At 44.8% G+C, this 18,826-nt stretch overlaps 1 protein-coding gene across 1 annotated transcript in view; it reads left to right on the forward strand.

Moving 5' to 3' along the window:
* Positions 1 to 18,826, forward strand: part of igsf21a (immunoglobin superfamily, member 21a) — a gene marked incomplete at both ends in the record, with an annotated part of 223,211 nt that overhangs the window by 189,232 nt on the left and 15,153 nt on the right. Inside the window, 2 exons of the mRNA XM_080846672.1 lie at positions 6,653 to 6,768; positions 12,729 to 13,209. Coding sequence (XP_080702798.1) covers positions 6,653 to 6,768; positions 12,729 to 13,209 — 597 coding nt within the window. The remainder of the gene's footprint in view (positions 1 to 6,652; positions 6,769 to 12,728; positions 13,210 to 18,826) is intronic.

The raw sequence follows: 18,826 nt of genomic DNA on the forward strand, positions 1-18,826 counted from the left end.
GGGGCCGATGTGTTTAGCATTCTCACCTCCCTCTGACAGAGGTGCGAAATGCTCTTATTAGCATATTGACTGTCAGCAGTCTAGCCACACACACCCTGCTGCAGCCATTGGTTGAAAACGGCAAGGAATTTAATTAAAACGTCTTGTGATGAGACGGAATGAGATTCTGTCTAAAGGTCAGCTTTCAACTGACAAAACGTATCCCCTCCCATTTACAGCTATTGCCCCATAAAAACGAAGTTAAAAATAATTTAAGTTTAAAATAAGTCTTTAGGGTTTTGGTCCAGGGTTATCACATTTCTTGATTCACCTTCCGTTTTCAGAGTTCTGCCTTTAGGATTTTGATTCTGTGGATGTCACGATTCATGCTCTGCCTTTCATTTTCAGAGTTCGAGGTTTGCAATGTACTTTGGAGGCTGTTCCACTTATATTCCCGAGCTTCCTCTCTGTAATGTTCTTGAGATTCACTGTTGGCATGTAATTATACAGAGTCGGGCTTACTCTGATATTGAGATAGTCATTTCGCAACTTGGGACATGTTGGCCACTCGTGAATATCTATCCTGGGTCTTTTCAGGTAGATTTTGAAATCTTGCGCGAGCTTTGCGAGCTTCGAACTTGCCCTCTTCAGGTTAATGGTATTGTATACCTGTGTCTAACCTCTTAGCCACGTTGCTGGTAAGTATCAAGCTCGTCGGTGCGACCAAGTACCTGGTTTATCATTCCTCCCCCCTCTGGCGTATTTCTCTTCTGTTACTGGAGCGTGCGAATTGGGAATTGTTTAGTGGACTTATGTGACGTTTTAATTATGTTCACGTAAAGGCGCCCGAGGCAACATTAGAAACTTTAGACTCGAATAATAAACGTTCAATTTCTAGTCTTTTTTTAACACGTAGTAAGTTTTAATACACAGGATAAACACCCTGTTTTGAGAAGTGGGTATACCCAATGCTGACTGAAAAATAAGTGGGTATACCTGCGTATACACTGGACTACACCACTGGACATTCAAGGAGCAAAGATGAGACGATTTTGTGTGGTGAGAACTGATAAAAAAAATCGCCTGCCTTCTGTTTTCCACGGTTGATCGCATGTTATGCTAGAAATGGCTTAGCAGCATGGGTGGGATGGGGAAAGATAACACCTTTCCATTCAGACGCAAATTTAGCTAATCGGAATCTGTAAGTGGTTCCAGATATATATATAGTTGATCTCTCTTATTTGACGAAGCAGTGAGTTAGCTGTCTTTCAATGTCTCTTGTCGAATTATTTCACATGTTTATGGTGGTATGTGTTTAAAAGTTTTAACTTAGGCTATGTGTAATGTTCCTAACTTATATATTATTATTTCACCTTAATGTTCTTGAGATTCGTTTCTGGCATGTAATTATACAGAGTCAGGCTTACTCTGATAAGTCATTAAGAGTCGTTAACAGTCGTTAAGCAACTTGGGCCATGGTTGCCACTAGTAGGGATCGAACCTGTGACTTTCAGGTTTTTTAAATCAGTGAAGCAGTGACGGGGTGCCTCCCCTGGCAGGGGGGGGGGGGGGGTGGGGGGGGGTTGTTTTCAATCCAGGTCAATTTAATTAACATAACAAAACCTAGGCCTGGTCAAGGGAAGGGGTGGGGGGGCTTTCACACCAATGTGGGCTTCTGCGGCAATACACAGGGTCGAATACTGTCGTAAATCCCGAATTTCATGCAGTGTGGTCTCTTGGTTTATTCTTTTGTGATGAGCCTCATGTTGTCAGATGCATGGATGTAACTTCAAAGGTCACCAGGGTCAAGAAGGTGCGATTGTTTTAAAACAGCTCGTGGATTGCTTGCCATGTACTGCTTGTGGGTCTTAGATGTAGACATGGCTTGGCTGGGACATACACAGTTTGTAGCAATGCCCAGACCAGCATTGCTCTGGCCTCTGTGTGCAGCTCTGAACGGATGTGTGCCGTTCACTCCCAGAGATAGGTGTCACAGCCTGGAAGAGGAGGCTTTGCTTGCAGAAGCCGTCCCATTTTTTTAGTCCCTGCTCTCCGACGTTTGGGTGCCACGGATGGTGAAGAGCTTTAAGGACATGAAAGCCTCAGACTTTCACAGCAGTGACATGCTTTTCCCTCATGAAGAGAAAAAAGAAAGAAACAGCCAGGAGATACGAAATGAAAAAAAAAAGTTGACAGAATGCAATTGGGGCTGGATACATGTGGAAGGTTTCTTCTGTAGTGTGGCAGTACTGTGGAAATATTAACATTGTTTATAATTTGTTTATTAAGATAGAGGTTGACAAACAACTGAATGCCAAACCAAGAGAGATCACGGTTGTTGTGGGTGGAGGTTCAATCAGTCCATTTTAAACCACTTATTGCCGTCGGTTTACACAATTGCCTGCCGTGCTAGTTGAGTTGGCATTTCAAATTAGATTTTGACCTCTCTACTAAACAAAAATGGAGGGAACTGTTTTTTAATTTACACCACATAACTCGACAGCAAATAAAGACAAGAGGGACTCAACAGCTGTAGTCAATACAAAATAAATATCAAATGCGGTGTGACTGGTCGGCTCAGCACCTTCTCTTCTAATTCATCATTCCACAGTATCACGCAAAAGGTGTGAGAAACTTTGGGAATGCAATTATAAGCAGTATAAAAGGCTTAAATCTTATCACATCGAGCAACTATCTTAATCCTTAAAAGGATTAAACGAGGTATTGTTGTGTGCCAAGCATGGCAGGCACAGCTTTTTAATCATTTAAAATATTTCATCAAGGATTATTCCAGTTTCTTTGGTTTCAAATTCCCCCATTGAATTCACTGAATACTTCTGAGGCTTTTAGCCTGCCGAAACAAGGCAGTAGCAGGCCAAGACACTGGAGTCTCAGAATGAAGGCTGGCTGATAAACTCCCTGATTCATTTGGTGGAATCTAAAGCACTAAGTCTTTTCTTTGAGTGTCACTTTTATTTATCTCTTGATGTCTGATAGCACAATACATCACAATTTTTTTTTTCATTCATTTCAAATTGATACTAAGTATTTTCTCTCGATGCCACTGCCACAAAAGGGTTATAACGTAAAGCGTCACACTCGCAAATGGTATTCCTTTAAGGTCCGCCGAGCCTAGAGGCATTACGTCTTTAATCAGACCCAGTGTTTCTCATTCCATTAAAGAGAGATGTCTATCTATTCTGCGGAGAGAAAAAACAGGGGGAAAAAACAGACAGAGGTCCATCAAATTATAGGCAGGGGTGGCATGGCGGCCTGATGAAATCAACTCCGAAGGAAAAAGCAATTGTTGGCCTTCTCTCAGAGAAAATTAAATGCTCCAGAGGATTATACCCTTGATAAAATACAGTTTGTGTCAGTGATGCGGCCCCCACAAGGTTGTCCGGCTGAACCCTCTAAGATGATTTGCCTGTCTATTATACTATTGCACATTCCAACCCGTTTGCTGTCCTTGTAATTGAAATCCTGGTGGATACTAGATCTGTGCCGACTGTCACTGAAACATTTCCTAAGTTTCTGATATATATGTGATATTTTAATTGGGAATGTAGCAAATGACTGACTGTTGTAATTATGTAAATTATAAATACATTGAAATTATACTTTTTGAAGGAGATATTAACTGCTTGGTCAGGTCTTTTTATGATCTAATCTAATCTAATTTGTCTGTTTTGTTTTGTATGGTTTTGTGTTGTGCATGCATTATTGACACCAATAAATACAGTATATGGCTGAAATGAGTGCTTGCATTTATCTCTCAAGCAGAATTATACTTGAACTGTTTAAAGACCTGACCAGCTATTTTGACTTCTGTTTGGCCTGGAGCATTGTGGCATTTATTAAGGCAAACAGGTCGAACCCAGTGTATCAAGCCCAGTCTGTTATATTGTTCCGACACAGTTGTCAGTCTTAGTTACGAATTAACATCAAGAGAGACTCAAGCCAAGGACAGCGACTATTCCTCAGTAGATAGCTTCTCCACCAAGGATAAGAAAAGAGCCATAAAAGAGAAAAGTGACAGCCCCCTTCTTTCATTTGTTGATTTGTGACACTGATGATCCAAAACACTGAAGAAACTCTTGAACACTTCCCTGTAACTTAGGTGCATTAAGGGTATTACTTTTTTATGCCTGCAGTTCTTTTTCCGAGGGGAAAAACACAGTTTGAAATTTTTGTGGAATGCACATGTATATTTAAAGCGGATGGCGCCCTGCATTGAAGTCTTGCCATCGTTAGCATACTGAAAGGTGGGGTGTAATATGAAAAGATGTTTCCATCATGTTGATGCTTATGAGATCGAAACAACATTCGCTGTAAAAACCTCTGCAGACTCCCTATAAATCAAGACTGGCAAACGTTTGCAGTGTTTGGTGTGTTTATGAAGGCAGCTGTCCAGCGGGCTAAGCACCTGTCTGTCCCATATTGCTCCGCTTGGCCATGTGCATGCGTTCCAGTCATAGGCAAGGGGTTCTTCTCACGCCCAATCATACTTCAATTTGGGACAGGAATCAGGTTCCGCCCCCCATCAGCTAATCACGTGTCCGGGGGTTAATTTCCCACCATACGCCACCCATCAATAAGCAATTAAGAGGTGAGGAAACAAAAATGTTCAGGCTGTCAGACTGTTCGTTTTTTTTGCTTCCATTTTTCTCTCTCTCCCTCCTCCGTTCTCATTGTAATCAATGAATCTCCACTGCATGCTCCTCAGCAGGCGCAAATAGATTTAGACGTTAAAGTGACACATGAAAAGGCCTCTTATCCCCTGGCAGTTTCCCTGATAAAGGGTGTTTCTTTTTTTTTTTTTTTTTTTAAAGCGAAGGGGATCGATCCAGAGATTTATGTCGACGGCATTTTCCTGCCACTGTTACCTCTTTTAACCCACTCCTCTGATTTCTGTCTCCGCTTTTCATCCCCAGTCATTCAAAAGCCAAACGGAGCCCAAAATGCCAGCACACCGACCCCAGCCCTCCCGTAGCGAATAGAAGGCAAATTCACAGGACGCGTTTTATGTGGTAATTTAGAGTTATAATTTAGATAATTTTATTTAAATACTCAGTGCCTACCTACGTCGACAGCCATTGATGTTGTCATGAATCGCTGAGATGTTTTTTGTTTTAATCTTTCAACCAACGCTTGGATGCCGGTGCCGCCATGGCGACGGCAGCACCGGTGCCACATCCCTCTCTGTCCGCGACTTGTGCACGATCTGCTTCCCTGTGGTCGACAATTCTCCCTGCCGATTTACTCTCTTCTTCTCTCTATCTCTCTCTGCTGCAGCAATAGGTGTGAGACTGATGGAGGGATTTAGTGGGAGGCAGAGAGGTTTGGCTGGGACTTTCAATTCCGTCACTTCCCTCTCCTCTGGCATGATAAGTACCTGATGAGCTGAAGAGTCCATTTCCATTTTCCCTTCTGTTTTAATGCCTTTTTCTTCTTCTTCTCCCTCTCCTTCTCTCCATGAGCTGCCACCCACTGCTCTCCTCATAGTCGTGTGGCTACCTTGACACGCCTGTAGGACTCCTCAGGGAGAGTTTAGTGTGCAGCTCCAGATAGTGTGGGCCTAAGCTTCACACTCCAGCTCCACAACTGGCACGTACGCAAACACACAATGATTAACTCTCTCTATCTCTCTCTCTCTATCTCTCTCTCTCTCTCTCTTCTCTCTCGCTTTCTCTTTCTCTCTCTCTCTCTCACACACACACACACTCACACACAAACATAAACACACACACAAGAATACATGCAGAGACATGCACACACATATACATAGGCATGCAAAGATACACACAGATGCACACGCACATAAACACATACACACACCTACACACCTACGAACCTACACACGAGGGAGTAGAGCTTCCATGCTTGCCCACTATTGTTGAACTGCTGGCTGAGAATGCCTGTTGGGCAGTCTGTGCACATGCACTGAGAGCACCAGAGCGTAATCACCTCCTCGCCCCTCTGCTTTCATCTCGCAGCAGGGGGGTCAAAGGTCAGGGCCCTGACATGGGAAACCCCCAGACCTGCCCAGCTGTGCAACTTTGGCCTCTCCCGAAATCTCGTTCTCTCTCTGTCTTTCTCTTTCTTTCACTCTCTCTCTCCCATCCTCTCATCCTCCCTCTCTCTCTCACTCGCCGCTCTTCCTCTCCCGTCGTCTCATCTCTGTTATCTCTGCCTGCGGTCGGCGTTGCTTTACCATTCCCCAGCACCGGGAGCAGCAGCAGCAGCAGCAGCCCATTGGCACGTGTGGAGCAGCGAGTGCCGGCGCTCTCCACAGGGCCACGTGCCTCCTCTCTGACTCCCATCTACGTCTCCATCGGTGGCGGTGCCGCGCAGAACAAAGCCGGCAGCCTGCTTGCCATGCTTCACCCGTCGACGCCGCTCAGATGAAACAGCATGGCAGATGAACAGAGAGCCAGACCAGTCTGTATAGCAGTCAGCCTGGAGAGCAAGGGGGAGAGATAGAGAGAGGCGGGCGGGGGGGCTTGGTGTGAATTTTTCTTTCTGTGTTTACGGGTCCACACTAAGACATGAGGGAGGAATGAAAAAGCTGGTTGGTAACCATGCTTCGAAATGTGCCGGATTATTTTCTTGTTTCTAATGTGTTTTTCTTTGTCTTTTTATATCGGCGGCTCTCCCACGCGCCCTCCTCCAGCACCCCCGAACAACATCTCCGTGGTGGCGGAAAACACTCCAGCCCCTTTCAGCCGCTACCAGGCGCAGAACTTCACGTTGGTATGCTCCGCCAAGGGAGGCAAGCCTGCACCCACGGTGAGTCAGAGATGAAAATACACTTCCAATGACCCATTCACCCATACACATACAATGGAAAAACAGTGGTAGTATCCAATTTAATTCTAAATCGCCATTCAATTACATGCTTTGGCACAGAGGACAAAGACATCACAATAGGCATCTAGGCTCTCCTTCTTATTCTTTCTCTTTCAGACGATGCTGTTGTGGGGGGGTATGCTAGGGACACGATAACACACACACACACACACACACACTACTGAGTGTGACGGAGTGCAGCCCCTGTGGCCGTGGCATGAAGTTTGAGCGGCCCATCGCCTGGCTGTTCTCCGTCATTAATCACGCTCAGCGGGCGGCCCGGTAATATATTCCTGAGCCGTTCAGGCCCCGGTCTCTGGCAATTAATGCCCCAGCACGCCGGAGCCACGAGGTGAAAATGATTTCCGCGCTCCCCGCCCCGCCCGGCTCAGACGTTCATTCAGGTGTCCGTCTCAGGGTGGCTGATGGTGGAGGTGTGAGATGGCTTTGCAGGGCGTGGCAGAGCTGGCAGCCCACGAAGGCGGGCTACCCCATGTTCACTGACAGTCATTACTTCCAAGTTCCCCCGAAGACTGAGATAAAGTAATTCACGGAACACCTGTTTTCCGTGCTCACAGGTACACCGTGTATTAGCATGTTACCACACACAAGTGCTGAGCAACTGAAAAGGAGGGAGCGGGGTGGGTTGGGGGCAGTTCGGTTTGTACTTTTCACCATCTGTCGGATTTTGACGCAGGTTATACATCGTAAATGCATTGTGAGGTGCATTTGCAAATGAATACTGCCCGAAGAATGTGATTCTGCAGGCTGAATGGACATTGCAAATGTTTGCACTCTTCCACAGTTTGTCCAGACAGCAGCAAAGTATTCATACTTAACATCAGAATTATAATTTATATGCAAATAAATATATTTTGCAAATGTATAACTTAAAGGTTTAGAAATCGGCAGAATTATAGCACAACTGACCAGACAATTTCGGAAGATATCCATGAATGTGCATCAACTAAACTCCCCTATTTATCTGATGCAGCTCCCTCATTAGCTTGTATGCATTATACTTAACAAATGAGGCACGCATGAGGGGCATGCATACACACGATGTTAATAATAACAGGCCATTTTAATGAGAGCTAGTCTGAAGTAGATCCTCTCAAAAGTCTTTTGGCAGCAGCTGTCAGTCATCCTCAAACGAGTCAGAGTCCTTTGAACTCGGATGTGTCTCACTCATATGCCGGGGAATTAGACAAGATTGAATCTTTTTTTCTCCTCCATCTTGCCAATAATTCCACTCCTTCTCTTCTGAAAGAACCTCATCAGAGAGCCAATGTGGAATAAAGCACTTATAATTACGGACACAAAAATGTCACGGAAGGGTTTGAGAATTTAAGGTAGCATCTGAATGTAGTAAGGCAACTGCAGAGAGGGCCTCGGAACTGATGGCTGTAAGATGGAGGAGACGTGGGGGTTGGAGGGGTACCTGGATAGGGGGGGGGGGGGGGGGGGTTGAGAAATTGATGAGCGAGAGGTATATAGAGAGAGAGAAAGAAAAAGGATAAATGTATGCTGAGATTAATAAGAGGTTAGTGGCACTCGTTTCTTTTTCCTCTTGGGTTTAAGAAGTCTTAATGGGGGCCAAAAATGAATGAGCATGTCTCTAATTATGGAGTCCTACATTGTTCCTCCACCTAAAATTGCTGACATGGCCTCAGTGCACTTCGGAAAGTGAATTGAGTTAGTTTGGAGAACACTTTGTCAACTCCAAACTTGTAATGCCTCCATGGAGACCTGACCGGGCTGCTGGTGTCACCCTGTGCTTCGCAGCAAACTCCGAACAGTGTAAACAAAACCTGACAGTGTTCCGGAAAGAGACTGCTCTCCAGGACGGGTTCTTCCCATTCCCCTAAGCCCAACAATGTGCCTTTAATCCTTCATCGTGGCGTTACACATATACTCTACAAGCCTAGCAAACCTGTGAGAGATATATTATGCAGACATTGAACGCACCAACAAGATCAGCTCTCTGAGCGCACAGGAGATTGTCGCTGCAGTTATGGGCTGCTTTTTAAGCTACGTTTCGACCTCGGATCATCAAGGTTCTAAAGTACTATACTGGCCCAGTGTTGTATGTTAATACCAAAATGAAAGCATGAACGACCACAATTGTTATTCACTCTAAGAGACCTTGAAGTACACAAGCACATAAATATGTGCGCTCTGATCACACAAAGAAAAAACATCACAAACATTTACCTCTTTTATGTCACATAATGATAGTTTATGGATCCACACTGTTTCCTCAAGCTAAACATGTGCTTCAAGGGCAGCGGCATGAAAAGCAGCGTTTCATATCTTGGTGAACTTCAAAAACCTCGGCTGTTTCTGCTCTAATCTCATCTACTCTTTGTCAGTGTCATCATTTCAAGGCTTATCCTTAATGTTTTAAATGTTTTCCTCACTGCCCCCCGTCCCTCCCCCTCCTCACCCTTCAACACACACCTCTAATAACAGCCTCAATATACCCAGCCCTCTTAAGACATCAGCAATAAGCTTATGTGAAAGAAGAGTGGTGTCTTAGTGAATATGACACGTATGTGTGAAGACTATAGAATTCAGAGCCCTGGGGACTCTACATCAAAGGCTGATGCTATATATAGACAGCCATTGGATGTGTGTCTTCTGAAAGATTTCTGCCATGTGTGAAACAGTCCACACCTTGGAAAAGGGGAGGGGGAGGGGGGGGGGGGGGCTGGAGAGAAGCATTCACGCTGTTCTTTTCCAGACGACGCATGCAGCATGTCAGAGAGCTTCAGCCAGTCTGTTGCATCTGATCCATGATTAAGAGAGAAACGGACAGTGACAACCGCTAATAAGCATAATTAAGTTATGGCCACCCAGCTTGCACTTCAGGTCACTGCATCTCTATAGCAATAACTGCATCATCACTTTCTGTCAGTAAATGAATTGTGACAATGTTCAGGTGTGGCAGCCGAGGAGTGTGTGTGTGTGGGTGTGTTGGGAGGGAGGGGGTGGTGGTAGAGTGGTGAGAGTGAGTGTGGACCATTGTTGTGGTCGGCCGCCTGAAATGAGCTCCCGCTGTTGAAAATGCGGTGACTGGCAGCCTGCGGAGAGCAGGTGCTTTCATTAGTATCCATTCAAACTCGAAAGCCATTCCACTCACTGTCGCTTAATTCCATCGACTGAGACGTAAATTATTTTTTACGCGGGTAGGGGGGAGGGGGACGGGTGAGTGCAGGGAAAGTCATAGTTTTCTGTTCAGAGCAACATTTATAAGCTGCATGACTTTATTGTGCCCTACCACGTTGGCTCGAGCACGGCATACTTGTGTTGATAGAAAGGTGTTGTAGAATAGCTGCAATGTCCATCTGGAGGAACTCAAAAGCGCAGGAACACAATTCATTTCAGTAGCAAATACTGAAGCAGTTACCAGTAGGACTGCTACCTACTGTATGCTAAAAGCAAGCTGCAAATGGGGTACTAATATAGGCATCCACTTAGTTGTAAAAAAGTACAAATGTAGTGGTTCCATTTCAGAAGGGTTTCAGATTGAGCTATTCCCCCAACTGACTTCAATATGAGTCGTAAGCTTTAGGAGAAGGAATAGTGTTTTTTTGACTACCCCATCATGGAATGACCTCCTGTAGTGATCATTTGTGAACAGCAGTATGAAGCAATGAGAGATGTTTTGTGTGAGTTGAACAATGTAAGACAGACGAGGCCTCACCAAAAACATGTTTGCATATTCTGTGGTTTGAGTTCAAATGAACCTCACGGTGGCATTCTTAGCCCACAAGATGCACCAATAACCCTTTGGAAATGGCATTTCCTGTGGTAGATTGAGTGTTGACCCAATTGAATACTCTTTTTTTCACAGTCCAGCCTTAGCCTCCGGCACTTCAACACTACCTATTTGACCTCCAATTGTGCCGGTCCAAGTGTGTGCTGAAGCACAAAAGGGGTTTGGTTGGTTGCAGGACAGTGTATCATGCTTCTCAGTATTCTTCTCAATAGCTTGTGCAGCAGTTAAAGCCTCTTCAGCCAACAAAGGCAGCAGGAAATACATTAGCAACCTTATATACAAACATAGATGAATGCACCAACAAACCGAAAGAGGACAGTTGTACGGGACTGCCATTGGATGCCATTTTTGTTTCCTCTTATATTTCTTTGTGTGTGTGTGTGTGTGTGTGTGTGTGTGTGTGTATATAGTAGTAGTAGTAGTGATAGTAATCTTGACAATTGATTCACCTAGGAATAGAAGTTGGCGTTCTGTGCAACATCAAAAAGCACGCCCACCTTAGGAAGTGTGATGAATTGCACAGGAGGATCTGTAGCTCCCCACGCTGGTGAAAAATGTGTACTGCAGTGGACAAGCTGCTGTCACTTCTCCTCATTTCCAAGAATGATCAATGATCATATAATAAAAGCTGAGGACATATGATAATGGTTGCTCCATGACAATGACTTGGGCGCTCATTTTGGAGTATTATAGATTTGTTTTTGAGCCAGTCATATATCAACCGAGAGTTCAAGGATATTTCCGGTGGCGGCCTTCAAATCATTTTAGCACTTTTCATTCTGTACGTACAATTTCTGCATCCTTTATTCATGTAGTTATGAGTTGGCCTCACCTTGACTATAGTATTCTGTAAAAGCAAGTGATATAGTCATGTGATCATCTGTAATGATCAGATCTAACCATTTAAGGTCTCTCAATAACCTCAAATAACCTCTGAGTTGACTCAGTGATGACTACTGTGCAACACACACACACACACACACACACACACACACACACACACACACACACACACACACACACACAGAGACATTCACTCACTCACACACATACATGTTTGCATGCTCACATACATACACACATACACACAATAGGCTAAAATCAGAAGTCAGATGTGCAAAACCTGTCTCAATCTCTGTCTGTGAATTCATTAGAGCGAGACATGGGGACTCTGGGTATACGCTTACGTCACTCTTGTTTACACTCATTACAGCTATTTACCCAGTAGAGTGAGTATCCCCCCCGAGGTGGTGTAAAAATCAAAGCATGCCTCAACAATCCCTACCCACACACACACACTCACGCACACACACACACACACACACACACACACACACACACACACACACACACACACACACACACACATACACACACACATACACACACACACACACACACACACACACACACACACTAACACACACACACAAACACACACTCACAACAAATGTTAGAGGGCACCACAAAAAAAAAGAAAAAGAAACAAATCCCAACCCAGGGACCTTCTGATATGCAGTGTGTGTAATGTAATGGCACTTTGATCTTGGGCAAATTGAATTCACATGTCCAAACGTCCCTGAGCAGACTGAGGATTATGTTCTTCAGCGCTGTGTACGTCAACACAGGGAAGAAAAACTCAAAATGGAGGGGGTGGGGAGGGGGGGGGGGGTGGGTTACGCTAGGGGCCATGCTGCCCCCCCCCCCCCCCCCCCCATTCTGATCTCAACGCAAACACTTAGAGGTTGTGTGCAGAAGACATCCAGTCAAATGATTTATCAGCTTATTATCCCACCGTAGTATTATGGAAACACAAGCTATTTAGAATATATCGTCAGAATGGCTTGTAGGATATTTTAGAATTATTGCTTAATGCTCTGCGTAGCCATGTTATATCCTTGTTTTATTCAGTGTATCAAATGGCATCTTTATCCTTTTCGCATTCTGCCTCAATGCCAGAATGCCTTCTCTCACCCACACTCTGTCGAACTTTTTCTCTGTCTAATTGTCCTATTTATATTCTCACTAAATATAAACACATATTTCATTCTCCTCTCTGCCTCTCTTTCTCTCCCTCTCTCTCTCTCTCTGTCTCTCTCTCTCTCTCTCTCTCTCCAAGGTGTATTTTAAGCGGGACGGGGAGTTGATAGAGGTGATCTCGTACTCTGTGCCAGGCGAGGAAGGCGGCGGGGGCTCAGCAGCAGTGCGGGGGGCCCGGCCCCTCATCAGCAGGGACATGGACGACACCAAGCTGCAGAAGTCGCTCTCGCTGCTGGGGCCCGACGGCCGGCCGGGCCGCCTGTTCACAGAGAGCCCCGCCCGGGGCAGCTTCACGGCGGGGCAGAAGGGGGAGCAGCCCAGCCCGGCCACAGAGGCCATCCCCGAGACGGTGGTGAACCGGGAGTTCCCTCGCTGGGTGCAGAGCACGGACCCGCTGTACTTCTTCAGCAACACGCACATCCCGCAGAGCGACGGCTCAGTGCTGGTGCAGGCCAAGCTCACCTGGACGCTCAACCCGCAGGTGGACAATGACGCGTTGTTCAGCTGCGAGGTCAAGCATCCAGCGCTGTCAATGCCTATGCAGACAGAGGTTATATTGGGTGAGTATATACACACACACACACACACACACACGCACACACACACAAAACCATCTTTTCAACACGTTGCTCAACTGTGTGGTCAGGCACCCAGCGCTGTCAGTGCCGATGCCTGAATAAGTGTGTGTATGCCCACACACACACACACACACACGCACACACACACACACACACACACACACGCACACACACACACAATATGTGGTGCTGTGTTAATGTCCATGCAGAGGTGACATTGAATGAGGACAACCTCTCACTTACTTTCTCATGAACCAAACCACAGAGGCCCTCATTCACACACACACACACACACACACACACACACACACACACACACACACACACACACACACACACACACCACACACACACACTCATGTTACCCTGAGTGCTCCCATTTATGTCAGTGGTGACAGATGCACTCAGAACAACACTGATTTCCATTTGAGGCTTAATTGTGTTACACCCGAGCAGATTGCTGGTTTTAAAGGCAGAAGGCAGAACCTCGAGTGACTGACAGTCCAATTCATTGCTCAGTCTGATGCTAGATTGAGTTAAGTTACAGCCGTTATTGAAAAAGCCAGCCTGCATTAGGCAAGTCAAGTGAGAATGTGCAGAACACATTGGACTTGAAGATATCACTCCGATTGCGTCAGAGCCTTTTGTCTGTTGAAAAAATTGTATTTTCTTCCAATCAAAATGCTACTGCGGACACTTTGCCCTCTCTTCATAGGTTTTTTCTTTGTTGTAAATTGGGGGGGCTGGTTTGTTTACTGCAAATAGAGAGGAATGCGAGAACCACTAAGGCTAACGCAGCATGGCTAATGACTGTGCTTGCAGGAAGCCTTGAGTGCGCACGAGTGCCAATTTCTGCTTTTAACACTAAAACAAAGATGGCCTCCAGCGGAACCCATTATCACTTCAAAGGCCGTACCGCCGTGCCACTCTTCCTGCGCTGGTGGCAGACAGAGGAAGACGAGTGATATGTCACTGACAAGATAAACAGAGACTCTGCTCTCCTTCCCTCTCTCTCTCTCCATCTCTCCCACACTCTATCTCTCTTGAGCTCTCTCACACTTTCTCTGTCTCTCCCACTCTCTCTGTCTCTCTTTCCCCCGGGACCACCACGGACAGTGGAGAGGCGGATGCGGGTCTTGAAGTGGAAGCTGCAGCTGGCACAGAACACCCGCAGTGCCAAGTGTGGACTGTTTGACATGGGCAAGCCCTCCTCTGCCTCTCCCCAACCTCTGCTCCTCTCTCTATCTCTCTCTCTCTCTCTCACTGTCTCTCTTATTCCCTCTCACTGTCTCTTCACTCACTTGCTCTGAAGGAATACACTACCCTCTCAGCATTAAGTGTGTTGCAGAAGAAAGGACAACCACTGATTAATTCAATTCAATTCAATTTTATTTGTATAGCGCCATAACAATACAATTGCCTCTAGGCGCTTAACAGAGCCCAGAGCCTAAACCCCCTTCCTGTTGGGCAGGAAGAAACCTTAAGCAGAACCACGGCACATAAGGGGGGACCCATCTGCTTGAGGCCGGCCGGGTGGAGACAGGAAGGTGGGACGGGGGGAAAGGGGGAAGGGGAAGGGTTGTGTGGCAGAAGGGGAGAGGAAGCAACAGGGGTTATACACAGCCAGCATTTGGTCACTGGACATAATATGTATGGGCCATTCTACCGAATTTGTGTAATATGCAGTCCCTCAACAATAAAAACTATTTACAAAACAATTAGGTATTTAGGCATAGATATTAAATTAGAAAATGTTATGGTCTATATAAACCCAATGCATTACATGAGATAGTGATAAGCTAAATATATACAAAATCATCATTTATAGGGTACTTTCTATTGGGAAGTAGCTGTCCCCAACCCTGACATCTAAATTTCAATGCCTTTAAATAACACTTTTCAATTTTTAATTTTTTTTTTCAATGATTTAGTTTCAAAGATCTTTATGATTAGGTTGAAACAGAACTTGGAATATTAAGATTTATTGTGGGTTTAATTTTTAAATCAATTTACTATACTCAAAAAATCATGTCCCTAGTTTTCATGTCACTACCGAAACACAAGAGTTTTAGTCCATTGGCTGAGCCTGTGTTTTAGCCACGACTCTGCATTTTTGACCATATAGTGACACTGCATCTCTGTCCCTAATGGTTGAATGGTAAGTAGCTAAATCCCATAGTTTTTATATAAATGTGTTCCAAAGTCTGAAAATCGACGTGTAACCTTAAGAATTGTCACTACCGAAACGCATGTTTTCTTCAATTAAGTAAACCTTTTGGGGTCTCATGGAAAATCTTATGTTTGTATGTGTGTTCACCTCTTCAAAGATGTGTTTGCAAGCCGTGTGCTTGCTAGAATTCTTTATTTATGCTTAAAGTTTGCTAGAATTGTCACTACCGAAACAGTCACTACCGAAACATATGGTAGTCAACAGATGATTTTGGTAGTGACAAAATGAAATGGTAAGTAGTTCAATCCCATCATTTTTAAATAAATGTGTTGTGTGGACTAAAGGGCGGCCCAGAGCACCTTTTGGATGATTTTGGGAGAGAAATGAACATCCATCCAACAGTGCAGTCACTACCGAAACAGTGCAGTCACTACCGAAACAGATAAATTGAACTTGAAAATTTGGTAAAAATTTCATTTCTATGGATTTCATTGTGAAAACCTTCAAGAAATATTTGTAAAAATACTCTTCAGAGAAGGGAAGGAAACACAATCTGAACAGGTCAATAATAATACTGTTTTACTATAGTAAATGTGATGTTTCGGTAGTGACAATTTTTGGAAGAGGAAAAACATTCCAACACATTCTGAAAATACAATATAAAACTTGACTGTTCTTTTACTAGATATGTGTACTTTAGATATGGTACAATATACATACGGACAAAGTTTTGGGAATAAACCATATAAAAATTCTAAATATATCCGACATGACTTTGCATCAATTAGGTAGAATGGCCCGTATACATGATACAGGCAACACCAGATTACTGTGCCAATAGGGTTACTAGGGTAAGGGATGTAGGGACAAAGAAACATTTCAGTGGTGGCAATAATGTATATTGTATATAAATGCTAGCATAGGGTATTGGGGAGAGTAGATGTACGGCAATGCAGTGGCGGTGGGTGCGATTGGCCGAGGGTTTCTCCAGGTAGACCAGGTGGAGAGACTACGGCAGCGTCCCATAGCGGAGATAGTCTTGATTAGTAGGGAAAGAAAAGGGAGAGAAGGAAGAAAGTGAGTGGGTAGAGTTCAGCTGTCCATGTGCGTAGATGCGGAGTGGTGGGGGTGAGGAGCGATAGTTCCACTTCCATCAGCGATTGGAACATGCTATAGGGGAGAGAGAACATTTATGTTAGTAGACATCAATTTCAGAAACAGATAGGGAGATGCATTTGGGTAGTAGATTTAACAGTAGGCAATATGGCTATTTTATCACACTTGTCTTTGACAGACCCCCACCCTGGCCTTTTAGCTTGGTAGGGAGAGTTGTGTGGGTTGCTAAAAGGGGCTATGCAGGGTTCCAGAAATGTTTTTGATGTGCAAGTGCATGATGAACATTTGCCTGTTTGTGGTGCTTCTCCTGCCTCCTGATACTGTGATAGCCATTGTGGCTGAAAGCAGTAGGCCTGTTTTTTTTTTTCTTCTTTACTGGCTCTTTACTGGCTCTCTCTGCCTACACTTTCATCAGAAGTAGCCTACCCCCACAAAATAATCCATTTAGCTGTTACCGTTGTGTTACCAAAGATGCTGATTATTAAAAAAACAAACACAATTATATTTTAGGAGAAAGAGGAGGAGGCTTTTGAAAAGGAGGAGGCTGGTGGAGAGGGATTGCCAATGAGAGGTCCTGGCCAGGGGCGTTTTTTCTTTATGTTACGTGACCATGATATCAGCAGAGCATATATGCAGCTATTCTGCATTTGCACTGCACTGTACAGCTAAACCTTTAGCTAACGTTAGCATTGTACCCAAATCAAAATCATTCCTTCCTTCTCCAATTTGAAATTTAAATGTTTTTCTGCAGCCCTCGCATGCAAGAAAAAAAATTCTATTTGGTAGTGCGTGTTTTGGGTCTGGTTCTGGGCTCAACCCCTGACCGTTAACAGTTCAGCCAACACCCCTGTGCTGTACCAAAAAAACAGCTCCTGTACGACCAAATAATGTGGTGGTGTGCGACCATCTGAAAACGTGGTTGGTACCAGAGCTATGCTATCAGAGGAATAATTACTCTTGAGCCCAGGTTATGGATTATGCATTCTTTTGACAATACAACATTTAACTCTCGCTTCATAGGACAATCTTATAATGTAATTTTGAATGCATTTTTTCTGATGCTTCAACTGTAGCTCAGTATTTTCACCCATTTAACCTTTTAGCTAAACCATGCTGTTGGCATGTGCAGAGATGAGAGGGGTAAACAGCAGGTTCAAATCTAAAGCAGTCATTACCCAAACAAGGATGAAAGAGTGTTCCGGATTGGCATGTGCTGGACGAGACGTAGACCTGGCTAGACACAACGCGGCTAATTGCCAAAGTGAATGGGGTGTTTGATTCCCATCCCACTCCCTTGGCAGAACTGCCCCACCCCACCCTACCCCACTTCACCTCCAGCCATCCTCTTGCCAGCTCCTCTCGGCCCTCACCTATGGCCTCCAAACGCTGTGACCTCCTCAATCTGTTCCTGGAGCTTCGGCGCCTTTATGCACAGCAGCACACTGGCTCTGTGTCCCGGAGAGGTGGCTCGCAGAGAATGTCGACGACACACAAAACCAAGGACAAACAGCTTTAAGGCACACTAGTGTGGGAAAATTGCGTTTCACTTCGCTCTGAGGAGCAAAGGAGAGAAAGAGAGACAGAGAGAGAGAGAGAGAGAGAGAGGGAGAGGGCAAGCAATCTCTATCGTATGCAGAAGGAAAATGCAGAGAGTGGAACCCCGGAGAAAGGGCTTGCTAACTGTCAGAGGCTTTCATAGTTTGACAGAGCTTTTTTGTCTGCGGCTATTCAAGCCATTAATTTAACAGTAGCTGCTCGCTTCACAGGAGCACAAAGTGCTGCCTCAGACAGTCTTTGATGCCGCCCAGAGAATATACAGAACCGAAAATGTGCATTTGTTGATTTTAATTGGAACAAGCTTAAAATTCAAAGCATTCACAAAAACCTGGCTGTAGTTGGCAATGGCTTGTGACGAGGGGTGTAATATGATGGGCAGGGGCAATGGGGGATGAAGTGGGTATCGGGATGAATGGTGGGGTCTTATAACACCATCTTTACATTATTATATTAAATGGGGGGGGACACTGTGGATTGGAACTCACCATTGCAACACTTTAAACGGGAGGAGGAAGAGGGTACAGAGATTATGGACCTCTCTCTGTCTTTATTGTCTCACAGTCTCTCAACACCATCTCTCAGTGGCTTTTATATTGTCGTGTTTCTTGTCCAGCATTTTCACTACAAGGATGTTTATGTTTTTCCACAGCGTTTTGACTAGGAAACAAGAGCAGACATAATATTTTGCAACGGTAATAACCTCACCTGCATGTCCTTTGAAGATACTCTGCTCCCTGATAGGCCGCCTGTCATGGA

This window comes from Sprattus sprattus (genome assembly GCF_963457725.1).
Source record: "Sprattus sprattus genome assembly, chromosome: 10".
NCBI classification, from domain to species: domain Eukaryota; kingdom Metazoa; phylum Chordata; class Actinopteri; order Clupeiformes; family Clupeidae; genus Sprattus; species Sprattus sprattus.